The sequence below is a fragment of the Vanessa atalanta genome, chromosome 1 (genome assembly GCF_905147765.1).
Source record: "Vanessa atalanta chromosome 1, ilVanAtal1.2, whole genome shotgun sequence".
Classification (NCBI taxonomy): domain Eukaryota; kingdom Metazoa; phylum Arthropoda; class Insecta; order Lepidoptera; family Nymphalidae; genus Vanessa; species Vanessa atalanta.
In genome coordinates, this window is record NC_061871.1 from 6,507,132 (window position 1) to 6,531,926 (window position 24,795).

At 34.1% G+C, this 24,795-nt stretch overlaps 2 protein-coding genes across 9 annotated transcripts; both read right to left on the reverse strand.

Annotated features, from left to right (window-relative positions):
- Positions 1-1,164: 1,164 nt before the first annotated feature.
- LOC125063949 (agrin-like) lies at positions 1,165-10,031 on the reverse strand. Of its 3 annotated transcripts, none has more exons than XM_047670685.1 (16): positions 9,889-10,031; positions 9,429-9,565; positions 8,951-9,187; positions 8,666-8,881; positions 8,372-8,584; positions 7,853-8,065; positions 7,416-7,516; positions 6,807-6,921; positions 6,429-6,671; positions 5,926-6,248; positions 5,617-5,758; positions 5,205-5,465; positions 4,763-4,909; positions 4,427-4,690; positions 3,517-4,084; positions 1,165-3,393 (listed from the first exon to the last, which is right to left on the reverse strand). In XM_047670685.1, exons 2-16 carry the CDS (start codon positions 9,496-9,498, stop codon positions 3,234-3,236), a joined length of 3,273 nt encoding a protein of 1,090 aa, XP_047526641.1. In that variant the 5' UTR covers positions 9,499-9,565; positions 9,889-10,031; the 3' UTR covers positions 1,165-3,233. The 3 variants fall into 3 exon arrangements, with proteins under 3 accessions (XP_047526641.1, XP_047526649.1, XP_047526657.1); XM_047670693.1 differs by having other exon boundaries at positions 8,951-9,212; XM_047670701.1 differs by lacking the exon at positions 1,165-3,393 and having other exon boundaries at positions 3,821-4,084; positions 4,365-4,690.
- A 1,421-nt stretch (positions 10,032-11,452) lies between these two features.
- On the reverse strand, positions 11,453-24,384 carry LOC125066179 (chromodomain-helicase-DNA-binding protein 1). Of its 6 annotated transcripts, none has more exons than XM_047676943.1 (24): positions 23,984-24,384; positions 22,977-23,062; positions 22,546-22,902; positions 22,201-22,380; positions 18,904-19,079; positions 18,421-18,750; positions 18,090-18,340; positions 17,875-17,988; positions 17,628-17,792; positions 17,231-17,511; positions 16,766-17,123; positions 16,202-16,576; positions 15,858-16,109; positions 15,602-15,769; positions 15,386-15,506; positions 15,074-15,264; positions 14,785-14,956; positions 14,533-14,695; positions 14,076-14,451; positions 13,742-13,960; positions 13,357-13,659; positions 13,054-13,274; positions 12,492-12,887; positions 11,453-12,406 (listed from the first exon to the last, which is right to left on the reverse strand). In XM_047676943.1, the coding sequence occupies exons 1-24, from the start codon at positions 23,990-23,992 to the stop codon at positions 12,199-12,201; spliced, it is 5,472 nt and encodes a 1,823-aa protein (XP_047532899.1). In that variant the 5' UTR covers positions 23,993-24,384; the 3' UTR covers positions 11,453-12,198. The 6 variants fall into 6 exon arrangements, with proteins under 6 accessions (XP_047532899.1, XP_047533696.1, XP_047532106.1 ...); XM_047677740.1 differs by having other exon boundaries at positions 22,546-22,887; positions 22,977-23,065; XM_047676150.1 differs by having other exon boundaries at positions 18,904-19,076; positions 22,977-23,065.
- Between the last annotated feature and the right edge of the window lie 411 nt (positions 24,385-24,795).

Below are 24,795 nucleotides of genomic sequence, written 5' to 3' on the forward strand. Positions count from 1 at the left end.
TTTACATTGAAATCAATACATTTTTTGTAACAATGAAATAATAATAGAAGTTTAGGTTTTTTAAATAAAAGAAAAAAATCATTCAATAATATTTATTTAATATTATTGGAAAATGTATTTACAAAATTGTCAAAACAGTCTACGAAGTTGAAGAAATACGATATACAATTTGATAACACACAATATATAATTTATAAAGAATATTTTGAGAGATATGCATATGTTTGATTGAAACTATATCACAATTGAGTTTTACGATACATATGTTTATAGCAGACAAAATATTTCATCTAAGACTTTTTTATTACCTAATTTTTATTAAATACATACATCGGAGTTAATTGATGATATAACAATTATATTATTTGAGACAGAGAATGAATGACCAAACCGTATGACTATCTAAATAGGTCCCGAATTTCTAAGCACACGTCAAAATATATTTATTTTGGTTTAAAAATACTATTACCAATTTATTTGGTTTAAATTGAATACTCTTTTCGTTTCAGTACTTTGATTTAACTATTATTTATACTTTCATTATGACCTCGTCACTCTTTGCCCTGTTTACTACAGAAGATGATTTTATTAGCTTCCGACATAGGTACATTTCCTCCTGTGCATAAATAGGCCGATTCGGAAACCACAGACGCGGTCGGTCGTGGAATCTGAATAACTTATACTGATGGAGGTATTATTAAACATTAAACAAAAAATTTAAATGTAATATATTCCTTTGTAAGAACGATAAAAATATCTATTTTTATATGTTGGCACCTATATAAGGATTCAGAGATTTAAATTCAGTTCAATTCAGTCGTATTAACAATTCACTAATAGAAAACGCAAGCATCTTTAAAATTGTGGAGGAAATACATTTAAAAACAAAAAACTAAATTGATATAAATAAATAAACAATAAATAAATAAATATTGGACAACATCACATACATTACTCTGATCCCAATGTAAGTAGCTAAAGCACTTGTGTTATGGAAATCAGAGGTAACGACGGTACCACAGACACCCAGACCCAAGACAACATAGAAAACTAATGAACTTTTTCTACATCGACTCGGCCAGGAATCGAACCCGGGACCTCAGAGTGGTGTACCCATGAAAACCGGTGTACACACTACTCGGCCACGGAGGTCGTCGATATAAACTATATTATAATGACAAGAGGAAATAATTCTACTAAAGCCGAGTCCTGATATGGCCGATCCGATCACCGTATCATTCGTCGTAGGTACCGTATCAAGCTGCGTATCTCATTGTGAACGTCTTTCATCTTACTCCGTATCATACCATGATCGCGAATTCAATTATCCAGTATTGTGGGCACTCTCAGGTCTACTGTTTCAGATTCTTGTTACAATAGTTTTTTGTAGCTGGGTTAACAAAATACATGCTTATCTTAATAGACGTCGTAAAATTTTAATACATTTTCGTTATTCAATTATTTTATTATGTGCAACGAAACCGATATCTAAAACGGGCCAGAGCGGCGTATCGAGACCGCGTATCATGGCTGCATATCGTGCGATCATGATACGCGCCGGCGATACGAATACGGTGATCGGATCGGGCCAATGATACAAATATTTGCCCGGCTATAGGCTTCTTATTTAAAAGATTCAAAATAAATCTTTTCGAAAGAATTAAAACAAATATATATATATATATATATAATTTTAATATTTATGATAAATACGGGCAAAAATCAAAAAAGGTCTAAAACGATCTGAGACCTAATACCTCGTTAATTTCTGAGAATGCAACCTTTTTATAAGAAATGCCTTTTGCTTTTACACTTCGCGGAAATTCTCAATTCCTTTATTTTATAAAAATAATTTAATACTGCTGCTTAACATTATTTTATAAAACTTATTTTTTCGTGGACTCCGAGACGATCATACACCATAATTGTAATAGGCTATTTGACAATGCGAAAAATAAAGTGTCAATTATTGTAATCAGTATATATTATGAGTTTAAAAATTGTTATTTATTAACGAAAGTTTAAAATAATAATTTATTTATTCAAAAATCCATAAATAAAAATGCATATTTTTAAACGTTTGTCACGTGACACAAAACGATCCTGATTGGTCGGGTTTATGATGACGTCACTAGATTGTTAACCTCGTATGCTACTGTATGTGGATTATATGTGCCACAGATTACAATACAGGCAAGTGACGTCACCGACCCCGTTGCAGCGCCATATTGTCAAAGTAGCGTTATCGCGCGCTATTAAAACATTGAATTTTTAATTTGATATTTTTCAGCAAATATGTACACGAATTAAAAAACACAACTTTTACTGGGTTCCATAACCTCTACTAAACATTATAAAAGGGATTTTAAAAACCAGTCAAATAGCCTTTTGTTTACGTGATTAAAGCTTAGATTGAAAATATCTCATCCGATTCCGCACGTCTGTCTACTTCTAAATTGAATTGCAAAGGCCGCATTACAGAATAAAATGATTTAAAATGCGATTATTGCAATTTTAGTAAATAATTGTACTAAAAAAAATTAATGAATCAAGCATTAGAACAGATTGGAACAGATAAACTAATATATTCGTTTAGTGATGAATATTTACAACGAACTCTTGAAGTAATTAAGTTTTGCTTTGTCTATTTCGTTTCCTCTCGTTGAAATGAATGCATATTTATTTAATGTTTATAATGGTTCCCATTACGCCTACTTATAAGGCTGAAGATATTAATAATAACGAAAAACACATAATAACATAGAACATCTACGACGCATAGACTAAAGCTACGTAGTACGTCGAGATCGTATTCAGACGTCCGTCATGTTTAGTGACGCCATCGATATTAAAAACGATTCTCATTGGCTATTAATAAAAATTAAAGCATTTTATTGACTGTAAATATAAAAAATATAATTATCTGGTAATGCATCAGAAGTGGTTATTAATCACGTAAAAGCTAACAATTGCAAATGATCGCCTCCGGGGACCTTAACATTTAGAAATAAATATCTTTAATTTTGAAGAACGTTTTATCGATTAAAGGCTTTTATTATTTTTTCAACAGACTATCTCGACAATTATTACATTAACATGGTACAATATTACACATATGTTTTAAAATATCGTATAACATTTAGAATTATTTTCAAATAATATTAAAATATCTTGTAAATTTCAGATTTATTACATTATAATGAAACCGGTTCTGTTAAATGTGTACAGTAACTTCAAGGACATTCGATCTGAGCGAGATTGTACGGAGTGCAAGGTCGGAGGCCTTGAGCGGTGACGGACAGTCCCCTTGAGGGGGGGATAACGTCGCGACCGCTCACACGTAAGCGATGTACACAGCCCACGAACCCGTGCAGTGCGTGAGTTCCCGATAACCTTTCAATATTCATACATGTATCAGATATCGTGAAATCTTTTGATAATCTCTTATCTGATCTGAATTAAACATTAATAATTATTTTAAGAATAATGAACATTGCTAACTATATAATTACTTACTTCGTAATGTTGCCGGGTGGGTGGCCGACATAAATATAAGGATCCACATCAAGCGAGCTCATCCGGCCATGCGTGGAACCTCTAGCAGTCGTTGATCCCAATTTTAACATTGCATCTTTTTTGTACCTTCTTGCTGATATTTTAGATTTGACGTCGACTTTGACTTTCCCTGAATGTAATTCTAAAGGTCCGTTGCCCGCGTCCCACCGCAAAACAGCTCTGTTATCTACGAGTCCGAGCCATAAATAATCTCTTACACCTGAGGCACTTATTAAAGCGCCCCTTCCACACACAGCCGACACTTCGGCCCAAATATCGAATCGTTTAGCGGGCAATCGTGTCCTTGCCGTCATACGAGCGAGTCCGTCGAATAATGGCGCTGTATATATTTCGCTTTCAGGGCCTTCGATGTATTCTTCATAAATTGGATAATTTTCCTCTACCTCATTTGTTATATATTGCTCCTCCTCAGATTCATTTTCAAAATGAATATTTTTAGATAGGTTTTTATTACAACCACTTTCCTCTTCGTTCTCCCTCGAGTTAATGTGTGTAATACGTATTTTCTCTGCGAATAATTGAGTTTTTAAGAGATGGAATAGATGAATTGATTTGATAAAAATACAGAGTACAATTATTTTAAGGTGAAAACTTTTGTGTCAACTACAGATTTGTGCAACTACATTATACTAGCTGTCTTTGTACTAGCGATAATCAAGAGGCGGTAGAATGTCAATGCACGTCATTTCAGGTTCAGGACTGTCTGGTTTGCCACTATCACTCGTGTCTACCGAAGCGTCTGTGAAGTGTATGGAATTAGTTCGATAGGTGCGTTCCGAGTCACCTACAGAGTGTTCGTTTTCTCTCGAATTACGTGAAGGGTTCGAGCGAGTGTCAGCCGAGCGACTACCTCGCCTAACGGTCGGGGCTTCCTCTCCACAAGGCCCAAACGCTTGGACTACGACATCAGACTGTGTCCGACACGCGTGTGCTCGCAGGTGACAGGTTGAGAGGTAGGTCCGACCATCGCTGCCACAGACGGAAGGAGCTTCGGCAGCCGTGCACTCCGGAGCTCCACACTCGCATGTAGCGAGCCCACTGCGTATAACGCAGTATGCTCCGAAATAGCACGTCATGTGATCGCATTCTGTTGCAGGCAGCTGCGTCGATTCCGCTGTATATAAAAATGTTATTACTTTCAACTTATATATATTTACTCGAAAATATAAATAAGTATCGTACTCACGATCAAAACAGCCATTAGGACCGAGAGTGTGTTCATGATTAGAGCAAACGGTACACTTCTGTCCTTGAATACCAGACTTGCATACGCAGCGACCCGTCATTTGTTCGCAATCCTCACGCACTGACCCAAAGGCCGAGCAACCGCATGCTTTATAATAAAATAAGTTTTCAATCTTTCTAAAACTCTAAAACTCAGATAAAAAATACACCTATATTTATTAATTTCAAAATCAAATTTGACAATGATCATTCTGTCATTACTTGTTAGTTATTGAATCGAGCTAAGTAAATATAAAATTATGGTTCTTATTGTTTTATATTAGAAATAGTCTCGCGGTCTCAATTCAATAAACGGACTATAAAAATAATTATTCAAATCAGACTGGTAATTCCTGAGATACTTTATAATTCAAATGTAAGTATAATTCTCCTTTGTTACTTACGTATACATCCAGCGTGTCCAGTTCCGATCCGAGGCAAGCCCCAGTATCCCGGTTCACACCGATCACACTTCTGGCCACCCACGCCAGGCCTGCACTGACATTGTCCACTCTCGTCACACTGCTCTACCACTGACCCAAGCCTGTGACACCCACACTGTGAGGGACAACCGGCTCCCCCTGGACCTCGTGCCGGCGTAACATCATCTCCACAACAACCATACCAAGATTCTTGACAATCTTTTTTTTCTACGATCGATTTATCTGCAATAAATCATATTCTTAAATTTTACAGTTTAAGAAGTTTTCAATTTTAACTATTATTTTAAAATTACTGTGACTTTAAATGCTTTAGTAGCTCCATAACTTTCTACCTACAGCACTCTTCTGTATACGAGTAATATGTTAAATAAACCTTTTCTGCAGCAACGTGCAGCTTTAGCAGTGTGATGACAATAGCTGCCAATCGGACAGTCTTTACGATGTGGACCCCCACCGCAGTCCATTGGACGACCCTCGGCATCCGTTAGAGGCTCGTCGTCTCCACAGGGCCGAAACTGTAACAATAATTATTTATTTTTAAATTACATAAAAATAATTGGCACACATTAAAACCACAGAGCAATCTCAAACTTTGTTAAGCAGATATGATAAATTTACTAACTCAAACAGATATAATAACACAGTTAAAGAAGTATAGATAACGATAAAATAAAATATCTACCTCCAGTCCTCTACACAAAGCTAGAGGTCGGAGCCTCAAGTCTTCTTGCCGACGACACGATTCCAATTTCATGTGGCAGAGCGTAGGATACATGCGCATGTCAGACGCACACACGGGCGCAGACGCAGCCGCCGCGGCGGCCGCGCAGTCGAAGAGACACGCGCAGCGCGGTTGTCCACTCGCGTCCACGGCGCACGTGGCGTCGTACGCGCACTGCACGCGCGCACACACGGCCGTCCCCGTGGCGGCGCTGGAGCTCTCCATCTCGTCCAGCACCCGAATATCGTTACCGTTGTCTAAGAGTTTGCCTGATCTATTTGTACCTACAGTTAAAAGTAAACCTGAAGCAGTCAGTCAGTCATACAACCGTCAAACTACCACTACGTACAACTAAATTATTAGTACATAATTACCAAAGGATTTAAATGCCTCAGTAATTGTAGCATGTATTAACGAGAAACTCTTAAGAACCTATCTAAATAATTTTCTATGATCACACTCGCCTGCAGTGGTTAGGTTACCATCGTGGGAATCCGTGCACTCGCCATAGTAGGCCACTTGTGGGACCGCGTCGCCGCGCATGCGCGCTTCACAGGCGACCCTGTGCAGTGAGCACTCGTTGGGGAAGGTGCGGTGTGAATCGGCGCAAACAGGCTCTCGCGGCGCATCGGCACATGTGGTCGCACACGTACACTTGCCGCGTGAGCACCACATGCCGTTGGGGCATTGAACGCCACCGCAAGATTCTATTCGAATATTAGGGTGACTTATTTTATTTGCCGTTGACTACAGTTTTTATTTGTCAGTCTTATTAAAGTTTACAAATCAAACTATTTGGAAATAACAATTAAGGTAATGATGATATGATTAAGCCAACTCACCACAAGAACCCATATGCTTGAGGTGAAGTCGTTTCTTCTCCCGACAAGCTACGTCTCGAAGTGCACAAACACTACTATAAGTTTGATTATCGTTTCCGCAAATCTCTTCAGTCTCCTGAAATAATCACGATGTAAATATAAATAGAAAATTGTATTTAACGTTTACCTTAATTTACTTATATATGTTGCAAAAACCAAGTAAATGAAAGTAAAAAATATCGTTATCTAAATCACCACGGATGATTTTGCGATTGATGTATGACTGTATTATTTGGATTGTGTTTATTTTAGAAGTGGCACCAAATTTTTCTATTCAGACAACATCACATTTGATTTTATAGGATTAAATACATTATATCATAAATAAGTCGTATAATACTGAGTTACTATAAACTCGTGTTTTTGAATGAAGAATAATAATTGAAGTGTTGCTGGTACCCAACCTGCACAGCGACCGCCAACGAGTTGGTATATATTTTACAAATAAATTAATTAATTTAAAAAACTTTTTATTTTTAGTAAAGACGTATTAGACGCTGGTTAAATCTTAAGAAAGGATTATAAACTATATTAACTAATTTATGAATAGACAAATTTGTTTTTACTTACAGTTCCATCTTCACAGTGCTTAGGGCAAACACAACTTGCTTCAGAAACCCCGTCACTTTCACAGACTGCATAATACTCACATTTCTTATTTTCACATCCGTCTAAAATAATTTACAATAGCATGAATGAAAGTGAACGTGAAAACATTATTTTACATTTCAAATCACTTTAAATTATTATTATTATTATTACTATATATTCATTACCCTCTTTAGTCTTTGGTAAGTTAGCTTATAGATACATTTAATACGTATATTATATATAACTTAACCTCTATTAGCAAAACCAGCCATTTCTAGTCTACCTTCATTTCATTTCTGTATATATCGATAAATCATACAATACTGTATTTCGCAATAAAAACCAAAGAAACTCATTTGTACACTTATAATATTTGCAATGACTCGTCTACTAAAGATAATATTTTGAATACTAACTGCAGGGTCCGTCGTACAGCACTTGTACGTGCCGGCGATGCCGACAGGCCTCGAGTTGCAGCTTACAACGATTGCCATAAGATATGCCGTCAGAGCCGCACACTGGGGCGAACTCGTTAGAACACCGCGGACAGCGACAAACGCCCCGCCCGCCCGTAGACACGCACTCGCCTCCGTGCGGACACACGCGCCCAGCGCACACTCCATTAGATCCTGATTCCAGAATTAACCAGATTAAATTCGATTAATTAATTTATGATTAATTAAATGTATGATTAATTCTATCATACATTTTGCTAAAATACATGACAATTTTGTGCCACTATTATTTAAATCTTTTTTGTAACCTATTCTATTTCTATAACCCATTCCAGACCGATGAGTTGAAATAAATCAAGCGCAGGACCAATTGCTTGACGTGCTTTCCGAGATTCTAGAGCGAACACTACTGAAAAGTTGCAACTATTAGTAGTCATCTGCTGACAATTGGTAGAAAAAAGAAATCAAACAAAAACTCACCACAAGCACCGGCGTGAACAACCTTCAATTCTCTCCCCAAAAGACACGCAACTCGTCTCAACTCGCACTCGCTGTCATGGGTGCGCGCATCCGACCCACACACTGGTCGCAGGACCGGCTCGCACGGCGGCGGGCACGCGCACACCGCGCCGCTTCCTTCCACGCGACACTCTGCCCCGTGACGACACTCTACTTCTGCACAGGGATTAACGCCTGTAAGAGTTAAATAAAATATAATACCACATTACTGCTCATTAAAAGGATTAAATTATTATTTAAAAATATTAAGGTTACCTGAACTACACTGTCCTTTAAATATAATTTTTAATTGTTTTCTTGCACGACACGATTCCCTGTGCATTTGACATTCGTTTGAATAAGTCTTTCCATCAGAAGCGCAAACAGGAGAGAACTCGAGTGAACACGGTTCGGCACAACGACATAAAGGCTGGCGTCTGTCATCCAATTGACAAACTTCTGGATCCGGACAGGTTACACCCGCACAAGGATCTGGTGAAAGAATTAACATCAATTTGTATCATTTTAATCAAAGCAATATTTTGAGGTGAGATTTCTTACCGCATTTTCCATAATACTTGAAAGTTATATTCGTGTTTGCTTCGCAAGCAGCCCGTCGCATTTCACAAATTCCTGGATAGTCCCGCGCGTCGCTGGCGCAAAGAGGCCGAGAACCTTCGTGATCTCCATAGCTCGGACATGAAGATGGACACTCGCATTTGTAAGATTTTCCATCTGAAGACGGTCTACACTGCTCTCCAGGACCGCACGCAACTCCTCGACAGGGATCCGGCACGTCTGACACAATATGCACATCAATTAGCTGTAACAATGGAAACTTTAATCTACTATAAAACCATATTTCGATAAATGTGTACGTTATATGGCTTAGTAGTATCACTTTAGCATTCAGTTTTAAAATCATTGTGGGATCTCAATGTTCTTGCTATATATACTTACTACAACCTGGTCTAAAACATTATATTATAGATTATGAATACATATACATGTTGTATTCAATATATTCTTCAACACCTACCACTAGGAAATAAATAGCAAGCATACGCTGTTGCCACCACAAGCGATAGTGTAAACGAAGTCGCCAGCATAGTCACGTCGATTTATCTCCTCCGACCATTTACACGTCACCCAATGAATAACGCCATACTAACAAATCTAAAAAAATACAAAACTAAATAAATGATGCATACCAAACATTCAATTAATTAATGATAAACGACTTCTGTTAATTTTATTTATTTCAAATAATGAAATCTTAATCATTTTTACAATATACCTACTCAGGGATTTTTATAAAATAATGTGAAATTTGCTGATTTTAACAGTCCTGTAAGTCAGTATAGTTAAAAAATATTTTCTATTACTCATTAAAATTGCTTGTCCTAAACTTTGAGAATCAATATTATTAGGTATAAGTGACACGATTCGTGATTAATCTAATTATGGAACACAAAATTGAAAATGAATGAATTACTTACATCCTGGTACACCGGCTTACTATTGATCACAAAATTTTCAGTATTTACCAATCAAAGTTGAGTCTTTACTGTCTACATTTTAAATGTGATTATCATAATAATTCGTCTAGGTTGAAAACACTCTACTGAAGTACGAAACCTTTGGGTGGCTGGATTAAGGACATGCGCAATGGTACCTGCGTTGTTCATTGAGAATAACTTAATCTATAAATAGCTTCAAGCTTTGTGAATGAACGTTTTTAAATCGAAATATTTTAGATACTAATATGTCCGTTTATTGCCTGATCAAATTCTCATTCTCATTTATGATTAAATCTGTTTCCCCACCTTTAAAAACAATCTTAAATTTGCAATATTTTAATATTTATAAGTATTTTTCGACTGGTGATTTTACAAAGTGTACTTAGTACTGTCGCGTACTTATTAATTACGAAAAAGACTTATTTGCTTCATAATATGCTATATATATATATATCGGTCAGAAGCTTACAAAAATCTAATTTAATCATATTATTGAATAAATTAAATTAAATGAAAAAGCCAACATATAGGAGTCAACAATATGCTTACATACAAAGTAATCAAAGAAAATAAAAATACAATGAAGTGTTGCTAGGATAAAATAGCTAATACTGTCCCCCTGACCAGACTTTGACTACGGTGACTAATTTTGTCACAGAAGATAGAGCACAAGTTTGTGCGCGGACACATGTGCACTCTCCATGATCTTACTCATAATCCGGTAGAGCGGCCATCCGACATAACAGGAGAGGTCCAGCTGTGTATCAAAACGGCTTTACGTAAGTATACATAGGCAAAGTGAGGATTCATTGTGAGCAGAGTGTGAATCAGAGACTACATAAACAACAGCCATACAGGCTAACTACGAATTTAACTTTGGAGAATGACCTCTACTAGGACTAATTACAGATGCGATTTCAACAGATCAGACTAATAATGTATAAATAGCCGCGGTAATTTCCAATTCGCCCTTCTAGAAAGCTATGGTTACTTTTTTTTCTTAATTAAAACTTAATTTTTATAACAAAGACCTGTTTAAACTATGTGACTTTCTGTTTACTTGCAATAGCTGTTTGACAATTTTGTACAAACACTGTCTGTAACCCGCCCTCTCTACTGGACATTAATTAAAGAAAGGGAAGGTCCAAACGGAATTTAATACTGGATAGCCTTTAACCATCTACGTACGTTTACACGTCGCAATCGACGTCAGACCAATGTCTGCCTTAAATAAAATAATTCGTACTTAAGCCGCAATTTCGCAATAAAAAAACGATTTTCACTACTCTCCAGGAGATTATTATTTAGACATACATTACATCATAATGACTTCTTATATTTATACATTTTCCTTAAAAAAACGGAAACAAGAAATCACCATTACCACATGGTATGATAACTTTCATTTTTATTTGTATGATATTGCTGAATACTTCTATTAGTATCTTTTGAACTTTGAATCATTATCAAGCAAACGAAACAGCAGCGGGTGACGTATAACAATAAAATATCACAGGGTAAGGACAGAATTGATAGACATAAATCAACTTTTAATAATATGTTTATTTATCATGGTTTATACCAAGACGCTTCCACTCTTATTACACTCAATTGCATGTAACAGAGAATAAGACTTTACATATGTATAAAAATAGGACTGTACGAATCCCGCTTGGACTCAGAAATGCATGTTTAATGAGAAAGGAAATACAATGAAACTCTTTCCTATACACTGCCAAAATGCAATGACAATATTAATGTGCAGTGCTAAGCTATACACAATTTTCTGAACTGCACATGATTTTATTTATATGGAAATCGGCTAATAATTGTTGAATTTTGTACATTGACTATCATATACGCATATCACCTGTCGTTGACAAATAAATACCTAAAATTGGCATTAAATTAATAGAAAATCAAGAAATAGTAGATTAAGATATTACTATTTAAAACCGGTAAAATTGGCAACAAATTGAAACAATGTAAAAATAATATTGTCTAAAACTGTACACTAACAAATAATCGACAGACTTGGAAATAAATAAATTTACTATACAGTCTCACTTACAAAACACGGTTACAATATTATTAAATGTCTCAAGTCAAAATCGATGATGCTCTTCGCTTATCACATAGATAAAAACCACAGCACTATTTGTCACTTACACTTTACGTCTAAATCAGCGTCCACGGAAAGAGATCTATATCTATTGACTATTTACATATTTATTTTTATCGTTATTACTATATTTACAGAGAACATTCACAGCTCAATCGATGAGCTTGCTAAGTCGGTGGCGCCCGCCGATCATAATCTCTTCTATAGACTTCGCGCTCGTAATCTCGCTCGTCGTATGGATAGTCAGACTGTGGTGTGTAACCACGCCAATCCTCCGGGTATGGACGTACAGGAGGAAAACCCATCCCTCCTGCCATCGCCGTACCCTCGTAATATCCACTGTATGGACCACCCATTGCTGCATATCCTCCAAACCTAATTATTAAGAGAGTTTTTAATAAAAATAAATAATATTCTGTACGAATGTGAATGAATTTAAATAATATAACACAATGTGTACCGTCTCTTATCATGTGGCCGAGCGTTGCGATCACCACCACGGTACTGACGAGGACCCGGATAGGCGGGCGGCGTCCAAGCAGGGTGTGCCGGATGCGACGGGTGCGCAGCGTGGTCGCCATGCGCGTGTGGCGCATAGGGCGGACGCACACGTGGCGGGCCAACACCGCCGCTGTCTCTTCGCGTACGAGAGCGATCCCGATCCCGGTCGCGATCGCGATCTCGATCTCGATCTCTCTCCCTGTCTCGATCTCGATCTCGATCACGATCGCGTTCACGGTCTCGATCTCGGTCTCGTTCTCTCTCTCGTTCCGTCCGGCTCCGCTCTCTGTACATCAAATCGTCCCGCTTCAAGCTCCCTTCCCTATCTCTGCGTTCCTTTTGTTTGTGTTTATGTCTGCAGGTATGGAAGAAGCAATGGTGATGAAAGGAAAAGTTAGCGATGTTAAAAAAGTTATGAAATAAAGAGGTTCTGCAACGACAAAGCGAGGAAATTATGCACCTGAATGAGTTAAATGTTTAGATATGAGGAAATATGATAAAATATATCAGTGTTCACTTACCTCTCATGTCGTTTGTTTTCATTTGGTTCTGGGTCACATTCTCCCTCCTCAAGTTTCCTTTTTACACCAGATGCGTGGGGTATCTTTTCATTATTTTTATCTATTTTGTCTTTTTCAACCTTTGTTCTTTTCTCTTTTCGATTATTTTCATCATGTTTTACCTCTTTTTTATATAATTTTACATGATTATTTGAGCTGTTTATATTATTTTTAGCATTTAACTAAAATAGGACAATAAAATATTAAATGTTAAAAAAACTGATATTCGAAATTAAATTCACTTGAAACAATTTTAAATAATACCTTGTTTTCTTTGTGTTTTCCATCTTTTTTACCATCTACATTTTTCTTCAGACCATATTTATATAACCTGTATAACTGTTTCGCATCAAAATTTGTAAATTTTGACACAAAATACCAGAGATTACTCCTCCATTCAACTTTTTTTTCAGGATCTGGATATTCAGATAAACATATATCTATTTGATTTCCTATTTGTGTCAGACAGGCTCTTGTTCGGGATACCTGTTCTGTTTCTGAGAGAGTTTGATCTGGGTTATCAAGGGCACGAAGAGCTTTCTTAACTGGTCTCATTTTTTCTTTACACTGGAATAATATTTTCAATAAATCATTTTTACATAAAAGTTAATGGCTACCTAATAACATTACGCAATAAAATCAAACATACTTCTTCAAATACCGATGGATCTAGATCACCTAAAACTTCTAAAGCTCTTGGTTCATTATTAGCAGTAAAATGCATAGGTCCAGCAGGCTTTTTGCGACCCTTAATTTTATCGTTTTTGGGTCGATCTTTACCCTCTTTTCTTGTGCGTTTCCTGTCCTTTTCTTTTCTGTCATTGGATGTTTCGTCATGCGTTAAAATATCTTCGAGTTTTGACTTTCCCTAAAATAAAATTTGTGAGATATATTATAAAATAAGATGTAATAGTAATCTATTTAAAATGTACTTGTAACTTGAATGTAAACTTACATACAAAATTTAAGTTATATATACAAACCTTTTCTCCTTTATCATTATTCCTTGCATTTTTATTCCCCTTTTTGCTTTCATTACCTGAACTCATGTCTTCATCAACAGTGTCTTTCGTTACAGGTTCTTTAGCACCTTTCTTCATTCTTGGTTTTCTTTGTTTTTGTTTTCCATTTTTTTGATCAAGTAACTTTTTGATTAGTTTTAATAAGTATTCTGCTCTTGATTGTAAATGCTTCGCCTGGGGTTTCTTGTCTTCATTAGTAAGAATTTTATCACCAATAACAAATGATGAGTCCATTTTTATCGCTTCCCAAGAACCCATACCATACTGATAAATACCAGCTAATAACTTAGAATCATCCTCAACTCCCCATTCAATATCGAAATTTGCAGGCCTTGTCCTAAAATTATAAATATTAATATTAAATGTTAAATAAAGTAAATTTTTTCTTATTTTGGACTCATGTTTATTAAAACATTACCTGAAATCTAATTGCCATTTCAGTCTTTCTTCTTTAGTTTGTGGTAAGAAATCATCTAAAGGTGCAAGCTCGTCCTGACAGGCTGCCATTGTTTTTGCATTAACAGGAACACCACCAAGTTTGAATGTCTTTCTTGCATTTTTGCGGCCATCATTATGCTCGTCTAAAATTATCAAGTATTACCCACATTTTTATAGAATACATAACTGTATATATTATACATTAATAAATAATAATAATAATATTACTTACTAGTAGATTCTGTTGTATCATTTAAAACAGCTTTGCATCTCTCTTGAAGAATTTCTCCCAATTTTTTGAGGTCAGCTAATGGTTTTTCTTGTAGTTCAGCATCACAAGCTATGCTATCAAGGTGTTTTAAAGGTGCGGAGAACTTCTTAAAGCTTTTGACAAATCTGCGAATCTAAAATAAGACCATAAATGCTTTTAATTAATAATTCTTCTACTGAAAGAAGTAATAAGAGAAATTACTTGTTATGACTTCCTATGTCATGTCAGTTAAAATTAGGTGCAATCTTACCTCCTGATCTGTAAATCCCTTTATCTTTTCCCTATGCGACGCAGGAGGACGGCCTCGTTTCCTAGGTCGGTCGTCGTCAGCGCTAACATCGGCGTCGGATATGTCACTGTCGACGTCCCCCTCGCCATCCGCCCCGTCACCACCGTCGCCGCCGTCTCCACCACTGCGACCGCGACGTTTGCGGCCACCTTCTAATGCAATTTCACAGATTATTTAATCACCATGATATTGCAAAATACTCGCAACTTCAATTAATGAAACATCAAATCAATATTATACGAACAAAAGTATAATTTCGTGCTCAATACTTACTATCATCAGCATTGTTTTGCTGCATGTTTTTTCTTCTAGGTGGTAAGTACAAATCCTCCATTTCCTTAGTCTTCTCTTGCTCAGCTATGGTTTTCCTTACATTTTCTGGTATAATGTCATCCTATAAAATGTTTTTCGGTTATTATAAATATTCTAAACACATATAAATAAACATTTATTGAATTAATCAATGAACAAATATAATGATTCACATACCCAATCTTTGCCTTCCTCTTCATTATTTTCTTTTTTTACTTCCATTACAGCTTTTTCTTCGTCAAATGCAAAACTAGCTACTTTAAATGCAGAAAGTAGTTCATCCCCTGCCATTGCAGGTCCCTCATCTCGAGTTTCTGCTCTTTGCAAAATTTCGTCTATATCACACTAAAAATAAATTAAAATTATTTAAAAAATAAAAAATAATAGACTTATTATAACATAATATCAAATCATGAATATATTTAATACTTACGACAGGATCCTCATCATTTTCATCATCATCTTTAAACAATTCTTCTGCCCCAAATTTCAGAATTGCATTCAAATCTTCCTTGTTAAAAGGGTTATTTGCACTAGTGCCGGAGGCATCTCGTTTGTTAAGGACAGTTCGGCCAGTAGTATCCATTCTCTGAATGACCAAATGGTCTAGAACCATTTTTCTTTTAGCCCTTTCTACTATATCTTCCTCTACAGACCTAGCGGTCACCAATCGATAAATATTGACCTACGAAATTAATGTTACAAATGAATATTGCGAAAAACCGAGTAAAATTTTTAGTAAAAAATATCGTAAACATAAGTTAAAACAATAATTACCTGATTTTTTTGTCCTATACGATGAGCTCGAGCTTGTGCTTGAAGGTCATTTTGTGGATTCCAATCAGAGTCAAATATTATCACAGTATCTGCAGTTGCCAAGTTAATACCAAGGCCACCTGCTCTTGTGGATAGCAAAAAACAAAAATCTTGCGAGCCTTCAGCATTAAAGTGATCAAGAGCCTGCTTTCTTATTTCTCCTTTTATGCTTCCATCTAGGCGTTGAAATGGAAAATGACGCCTTTGTAAATATTCAGCAAGTATATCCAACATTCTTACCATTTGTGAGAATATAAGAACTCTATGGCCAGTTTCTTTTAGCCTGCACAATAATTTATCTAATAATAGCAGTTTCCCAGAGCCTCTTAGAAGTTTCTAAAACAAAATATATTTAAAGGAACATGAACAAGAAACTTTTTTTCATTCATTGATCCAGATGTCATAGAATTAATCTTTCAAACATCAAAGAGGTTTGCCAGTATATTATAAATAATAGATATAAATATATACATAACTACATATAGGAATTGCACATAAAAAGTAAACTACAAAAATGTTATATACCTCAACAGCATCTGTAGTAGCAAGAGATGCTCTTGATTCAAAATCTTCCGGTTTTGTCAAGAGTGCATGATTACAACACTTTTTCAGTTCTATCACAATATTTATAAATGTATTTATTGACCCCTTTACACCTTTTCGCAATGCACTATAGTTTTTTGTAAGAATCCATTTGTAGTATTGTTTTTGTATCGAAGTCATTTCCACCCTCAAGATTTGTTCTACTTTTGCAGGTAAAGATTTCTCTACATCTTTTTTCTGTCTTCTCAATATAAAAGGTTCCAATTGTTTATGTAATTTTTCATAGCCTTTAGTTGCGGCATCTTCGTGGTCTTTCTCAAATTCTTCCCAAGATTCAAATCTAAAGGCAAAATGACAGTCCTATAGTTATACATAACTGGCATATTATACAAAAAATGATAAAAACTACATGAATAAATAAGATTGAATAATTTAAAATTTTCTTACTTGTAGGGCATTATAAAATGCAGAAGTGCCCATAATTCCTTTAAGGAATTTTGTAATGGTGTTCCAGTAACCAGTAACCTATGATTTGTATCAAACTCCTTCAAAGCTTTATACAAAAGTGAATCGTCATTTTTTAACCTATGTGCTTCATCAACTAACAGACAAGCCCAGCTGAAAGACCTCAGGAATTGCCTATCTTTTAATAAAATCTCATAAGTAGTTAATATTGCATTAAATTTTAATCTTTTTGAACTGGCGAAACTCCATTCAAACTGCCTGATCTGTAAGTTAAAGAGTATTTTTATTTTATTTATAATAAGTTATTTAACAAACTTTAAATAAATTACTGTCTCTAGTGGACTGAATAAATTCTATACAATCATTTCGATTTACTTACAATATTTCTACTTGTTACATCACCAATATAAGTCACAACATTAATATCAGGTGCCCATTGTGTAAATTCTCTTTGCCATGCTGTCATTGTACTTAGAGGGACTACACAAAGAAACGGGCCATACAGTTGTTGGGATTTAAATAGATAATACAAAAAACATATTGTCTGAAACAAAAGACAAATATCAATATATTAGACTATTGGTATAAATTATATATTATAATATAAATAAATCTAAATAATTTACCTGTATTGTTTTACCTAAACCCATTTCATCAGCTAATATGACAGAATTGTCTTTGCACCAGGAATGTATCAACCAATTTAATCCATCCATTTGGTAATCTCTTAATATAAAAGTCTGGAAACAAATGATTTATGATCTTTTTAATAAGTAAAACAAAATAATTGAATAAATGATTGAGGAATTCATTTGTTTTATTTTGTTATTTTAATAACTACCTGATCCTTTCCCATATACTCGGGTTGTTCTTTTACTTGGTGGAATTTCGGCCGTCGTTTTAAAACAGGACAATGTCTTGATGGCGTAGTTTTCGCAGCTTCTCTACTTTTAAAGGTTTCAACTTCCGCAGGCCATCTTTTTTCTATGAGAGAAGAATCTTCCCAGGTTGAATCTGCATATGGTAATGACTCCCATTTGCAAAAGTATTCGTGAGCTGTTCCACCACCTTCCAACTCTCTTGTTTGTTCAGCTAAAAAAATGTTAATATAATCATATATTAAACTTATAAAAGTAAACAATGATATTTTTAACAATTACAGGTATATTTACCAAATATCCTTTCTACAAAATTGTAAGTCTTGACCAATTCTTGCTGTAATTCAGATTGACATTCAAAATAATCAATATCTTCAGGACCTGCTTGCTGCCTCCACCACGAAAGATCTGCTTCTTTCTTTATGTAGTTTTCCAACTTTTTAAGACCTTTCACTTTTTGTTCACTAATTGTTTTCTCTGACTCCCATGTATTATGTATATGAGACCATCCCTTCCATTTAATCAGGTACTGAGGTTCAGTTGCTTCTTCATCTTCGGGATTACAACCTTCATTGGGATCACCATGCTCTTCTACATAGTAAACTGTAGTCACATTTCCAGTGACTGGACAATGATAAGAAGACATTAGCTAAAATTTAATACTACATTCCACAATAATGCAAGTAACACATATTAATTTAAAATATAAAGACATATGTGTCAAGATTGATTATTATTATTAAACTAATATTTACTTAATTAAAATTGATAATTTACCTCCTTTCTTTCCTCTTCGATGTCCAAGAACCCTTTCAATAGTTTCACTGTGGTCTTCGGGTTCAGGTTCAACTTCTCCCTCCCCTTCAACTTCCAATAAGTCTGAAGAGTCAGTTTGTTCATCGCTGGCTTCTTTATAACTAACAGCAGCTCCAGTTCGCCGTGTTGCTGTTCTACTATAAAGAAAACATATTGTGTTATTTCTAAAATTAACAATTGTAAAATAATTAACTTTGACGACCTCCGTGGTCGAGTAGTGTGTACACCGGTTTTCATGGGTACGCCACTCTGAGGTCCCGGGTTCGATTCCCGGCCGAGTCGATGTAGAAAAAGTTCATTAGTTTTCTATGTTGTCTTGGGTCTGGGTGTCTGTGGTACCGTCGTTACTTCTGATTTCCATAACACAAGTGCTTTAGCTACTTACATTGGGATCAGAGTAATGTATGTGATGTTGTCCAATATTTATTTATTTATTTATTAATTATTCGCGTAGTTATCATTTTTATATGTCCTCTAACAAGACGGAACATGAAATATCACATTGATACATTTCTGACGTGTATTAAATAAATATTGTAATATGTTTGTAGGAGTCTCTTAAAAATCATGATAATTATTTGTAAAAAATATATAAAACATTCGCATAAATACTGGCTGAGAAAATGATCAATCAAATGATCTATTATTGGCCTAATAAGTATTATTCTTAAAATAGTGAACAATTTACGCTTGAAATCTTGTATGTCCTTGGCCGCCATCTTGAATTAATCCCAAAGTTAAAATGGCGCTACGATGTTCACGGCAAAATGTACCTATTTAGATATCTCTAATTATATAATAATGAATTACTATTCTCTCAAAGCAAATACTCGGTTTATATAAAAATAAAAAAAGAAGCAAATTTACATTTTTATGGACAATAGTAGTGTTTGTGAACTAAGCTATTCATAAAGATAGAAGAGATTTCTATTTGATCCTAAGATATACTTGCATACGTGTCAAAATAGAGCATGAAAATTCAACCAGGGCAATTATGTTTATATCACAGATTATGTGGGTAGGTAAATATTTTATAGTATACAAAAAGGGATCTCAACCGATCATCGAGAAGATAAATTATAATGATCAAAATCAAAAAAATCTTCGCTCTCGGTTGTAAAAAAAAACATTAAAGGATCAAATTCTACTACATATACAATTCGCATAATGTAAATTTGCAGCTCTGAAGTAAGCAACAATTGACTGAGCAGTAGACACGCACAAGCCGCTTGTTTACCTTCGAAGATTGCTTGCGTTCTGCTCTCAAGCCAGAGAAGAGTTGCTGACAGATAAAATAATTCTATATATCATCTGACCTGAGACTACGAATACCAAATATTAAAGATTTGGATAAAACATACGATTGCACAAACAAGCACGAGCGCATTTTATAGGAAAATTATATTTTCTTATAAAAAATATTTTCTTATCAGCAATATTCAGATTCATTATTTGTATAGTAGTTAATACGGATTTAAAAAAAAAATCTATTAGAAATGAAATTTCTTTCTTTCTATAGCTCTCTTCTTCTTTATTCTCTCTCCTGTAAATTGTGATTCATCCTTAAAATTTAACTCTCAATTCACTTCACCTATTGATATTCCGAACACTGTCTTAAAGAGTTTCAGGTCAATGAATAAGTAATAATGATTTTATTCAATCATCTACAAAAAAGCCAATTCATTATATGTAGCTGTGATTTCAACTTCCATTCTCCATTTTTTTATAGAGTCGTATATATTTTACATAGTCCAGCTAAACTCAGTAGAGAAAACATGATGTATAGACGCCCAAATCATACTTTGTTAAAAATGGTGTTTGTCATTTTTCAGAATATCCACACATATTAGATATTTATTGGTACTCATAATATCGAGCCAGATTTAATGTCACACAAACAATCAATACGCTTCTCAAGGCAAGGGGCCTTTTTCTAACTTTCTAAAATATTTTTTTTCTATCACAACACAATTTCATTCGTAATAACCGTGTCTTTTACTATTTTACACAGGAATACCTTAATCAAATATGAGAAATATTTAGCTTCAACAGTTTCACTAATAATGAATTTTACAACCTTATTTCTTATTCTTCATTCATGGTCTATCTAAGCAAGGAAAAATAGTATGGATGAGGAAATGCCCTTAATTAAAGTATTTTTACTTTCATCAAGACCATCAAATAATTTTTTAAAACTATTTCTTATAACCCTTCAATGCATACATTGAAGTTTAAAATGTGGCAAAAAAATATAGATTAATATATTGGGAATTCTTATTAACCACAAAAGCTGAATAACAATAAAAAAATAATATGTATGTTACAATAAAATAATTACACAAAGATTGATGAGTAAATTAATAATTTTTCTCAAATTTTCTTCTATACCTTAACTTTAACATCTTGGTTTAAGTTTAATTTAAACAAACTTACATTTACATTTAAAGAAATTAAGATAGGATGAGAAAGGTTATATCATATGTAAAACATGGCAATTAGTTGTCTAACACCATTTATATTAAAACTCTTACAGTTTTAAGACTTATATAAAAATAAAATTTGTAATCAAACACAAAAAGTTTCAACTAGTAGTTGTCTGAACTTACTTGTTTATGCAAAATTTAAATCATCACACCAAACATTTATAATGGACTGATAAAGGGACCAACCAATTATAGTGGTAACCAAGGCACATAGACATCGACACAATAATACTCTCCTACTCTCTCAATTCCAACCGCAAGAGGAGAAAAGCCAAATAAACAAAATTTGACAGCAAATTGACGCGATATCATTGGTCGACAGCTTGATTAATCTGTGATATTCATTATGCATTTGCGAAAAAAATGGCGTTTTGAACGTTGACGATTGTTATCAGAATTTTGGAAGTAAAATTAAAGTGGAAATAAATGGTTAGGTGTAATAGTGTTGCATTATAAATAAAGTTATATTAATCATAAAATCTTAGTAGTCCACAAAATATCTGAGTTATTAGCAAATCACATGTCATCAATACATAAATATGTTTATCTCTTTTTTCTACTTCCACTGTATTATGCAAAATATGTGATGGTGCCTACCCAGGTGGACTAATAAGTTCTATCACCAAATAATAATTTAGTGTTGATTATTTATTTGTATAATTCACATCTTGGCAATAAACTATTGTCAAGTAATAAAGCAAATACTTTCTTATTACAATTGTTACTATTGAGTACTTTAAAAAAATAGTAACTTGATTTCAAACCTCTACATTACCTCCTAGTTTCTTCATCGGATGCTTCTGTACTTTCATCTTCATCACTGGTAAATCTTCTTCTTCTCGATGGTTTCTTTTTCCTTAGAGGTACACTTCTTTGGCCTGGTCTTTTAGAGGGTGGAGGTGGGGAACCCTTTAAATCACTATCACTATCGGAGGTATCTGAATTCCATGAGTTGCTATAAATTAAAATAATACTTAGTGGATTGGTTATGATTAATATTCAGATGAATTCAAAAAACTAAAAATTAAACTGATTGATTACTTTGTGGCACCAAATATTCAGACTTATAATTTCAAAAACTTTGAAATATGTATTTAATGGTATTGGTATGGTTGTTTACCTTTTTTTTCTACTTTTTCTATGACTTCGTCCTCGCTCACTCGAGTCACTATCGGCAAGTTTTAGTCGATCTGGTTCTTTTCTTGATCGGGCTGATCTCCTAATACCATATATATCAGGATTATCTTCCCATAGATCTGATTTCACCTTTCCATGATTATTTCTTGACTTTCGTTTTGATATTGAGTCATCTGAAGAATCTTTATCAGTGTGATGATCAGATTTGGAAGAATTAGCGATACTATGTTTTGGTGAAGATTTTGTGTCATCGCTAAGATGTGACCTGTCTGCATTAGAAGACTTCTCAGATCCTGATCTGCCAGCTGACCCAGATCCAGAAGAACTAGAACCACTGTCACTGATGAGGAATTTATTTTATTATTGAATAAACATTCACATAATTAATTTGAAGTTATTAAATATAATACACACCTCTCACTGCCGGAGCCTGAACCACTAGAATCACTCTTCTCTCCTTTGTCACTCATAGAGTCACTCCCAGATTCATTCATTGAGCCCTTCTGGAACAATATAGCACATGTTAACAGTATTTTAAAGAAAAAAGAAACTAAAATTATTCAATTATTTGCATAAAGCAGAGTGATAAACAACATAATAATAAAGACATACTGAAAGCAGCACTGTAATCAATAATGAAAAGACTAATCAATAAAAATATTAATTATTATGACAAAAAAAAACAACAGAACATATTATTATGATTACAAATATGTAAGCATCAAATAAAATAAAAAGTGTTTTACTCGCTACACTAGTGTGAATATGAAGGGAGTGGGGGGGTCAATTTACCTATAATTGCCACCATTAAAGGTAAAGTGCAAGGATATTCCCCCTTGTAATTTAAGAGAGATAACAAGGAATCTATATCATCAGCATTTTCTATTGATTATTCGAGTAACCACCTTAAATATAAAACACCTACACAACATTTTTCTGCTTTTTTTTAAAGAAATTACTCAAAAATTAATAATTTTAAAACATAGGAATGAACAATTATGTAATTCACTTCAAAATAGCCTCATCACTAAAATAAAGAAAAATATATTAAAACATAACCTCAACTGCATCTGCCTACATCAGTAGTACTTGGTAAGACCAATTTTCAAAGCCAAATTGCAAAAATGGGTCCCTTTCCAAAATCATTTTTATTGGCCTCTTGGGTAAGATTACGTAACAAAGAAGCAGTGAAAACGGATTATTTAGTGGAACAAACAAGTTTTAATACATAAAAACACAAAAAACTATTGTAAACAATCGTAGAAAACGATTTATTCACTATTACGTCTCAAATATTCTTCGTTTTTTACGGCCACACCCACAGCTTCTAGAACATTCTCGTACTGTTAAAAACCCGAAAATACTGCTAATATATTAATATATAATAAATTAAAGGCAAAAAATGCTTTTAAAACACTTACCAAGAGCATTTTGTTGAAATTCTATTGAATGCACTGTATCTTAGATAATTGCGGACAGAAATAAATAAAATGTATTCAATTCATTTAATATAAAAACATTGAAACACTTGTTGTGACATTTTTTTAAATTATTTTATGATAAGCCAATAAAATTGAAAAATATAATTCGCTGCAAAATCTTGTCAAGCGACGCCATTTTGTCGTCGCGTGAATTCTGGTGACGACGGATTGAAAAATTTAGAAAATCCTTACACAATTTGGGTAAAACCAAAGTAAACAGATACAGTAATCACTAAAAAATTAAAAATGAAACTTTTGATCCGTCGGAAATACTTCGTTCTATATTGAAAATGATTAGAGCACCGCGCACTACCAGTAAAACTCGAAAGCTACAGCCATATTGCCACAGCAAGAGCCCTGACACGAAATTTTAGAAAAAATTAATGACAATGTGACCAGCCTACATAAAATAATATTGACGCAATTTCCGCTAATAAATTTAATTTCAAATATTATTCATAATTTGAAGTCAACAAGTACATAAAAATATACTAAACTCTACAGAGAATAAAAAAAAAACAATTTTAGAAGAAAAAGCTCTTTATACTTAACTCATATAAATAGACATTTAAAATTATTATAAGAAGACAAAATTTCATTGATTCGAACAAATAATAAAACAAATAATGACTTAAGTTGATTATTGAAATTTGATATTTAAAATTTTGAGTTATTTCAAACAAAATATAAAATCGATATAGTATATTTATTAGCATTTTGACAATATTTTTTTTAGTTTTAATAATTTTCAT

Bases quoted from the DNA above. Each gene is read 5' to 3' on its own strand.
- LOC125063949 (XM_047670685.1), bottom strand. From the start codon at position 9,498: ATGCTGGCGACTTCGTTTACACTATCGCTTGTGGTGGCAACAGCGTAT. The intron at 8,066-8,371 runs GTGAGTTTTTGT...TTCTGGAATCAG, and splicing joins TGTTCACGCCGGTGCTTGTG to GATCTAATGGAGTGTGCGCT. The intron at 4,691-4,762 runs GTGAGTACGATA...TTTTATATACAG, and splicing joins TCCTAATGGCTGTTTTGATC to CGGAATCGACGCAGCTGCCT.
- LOC125066179 (XM_047674533.1), bottom strand. The intron at 17,512-17,627 runs GTAAGTAAATCG...TTTAACTTACAG, and splicing joins ATGTAACAAGTAGAAATATT to ATCAGGCAGTTTGAATGGAG. The intron at 15,770-15,857 runs GTAAGTATTAAA...ATTTATTTTTAG, and splicing joins AAAATGATGAGGATCCTGTC to TGTGATATAGACGAAATTTT.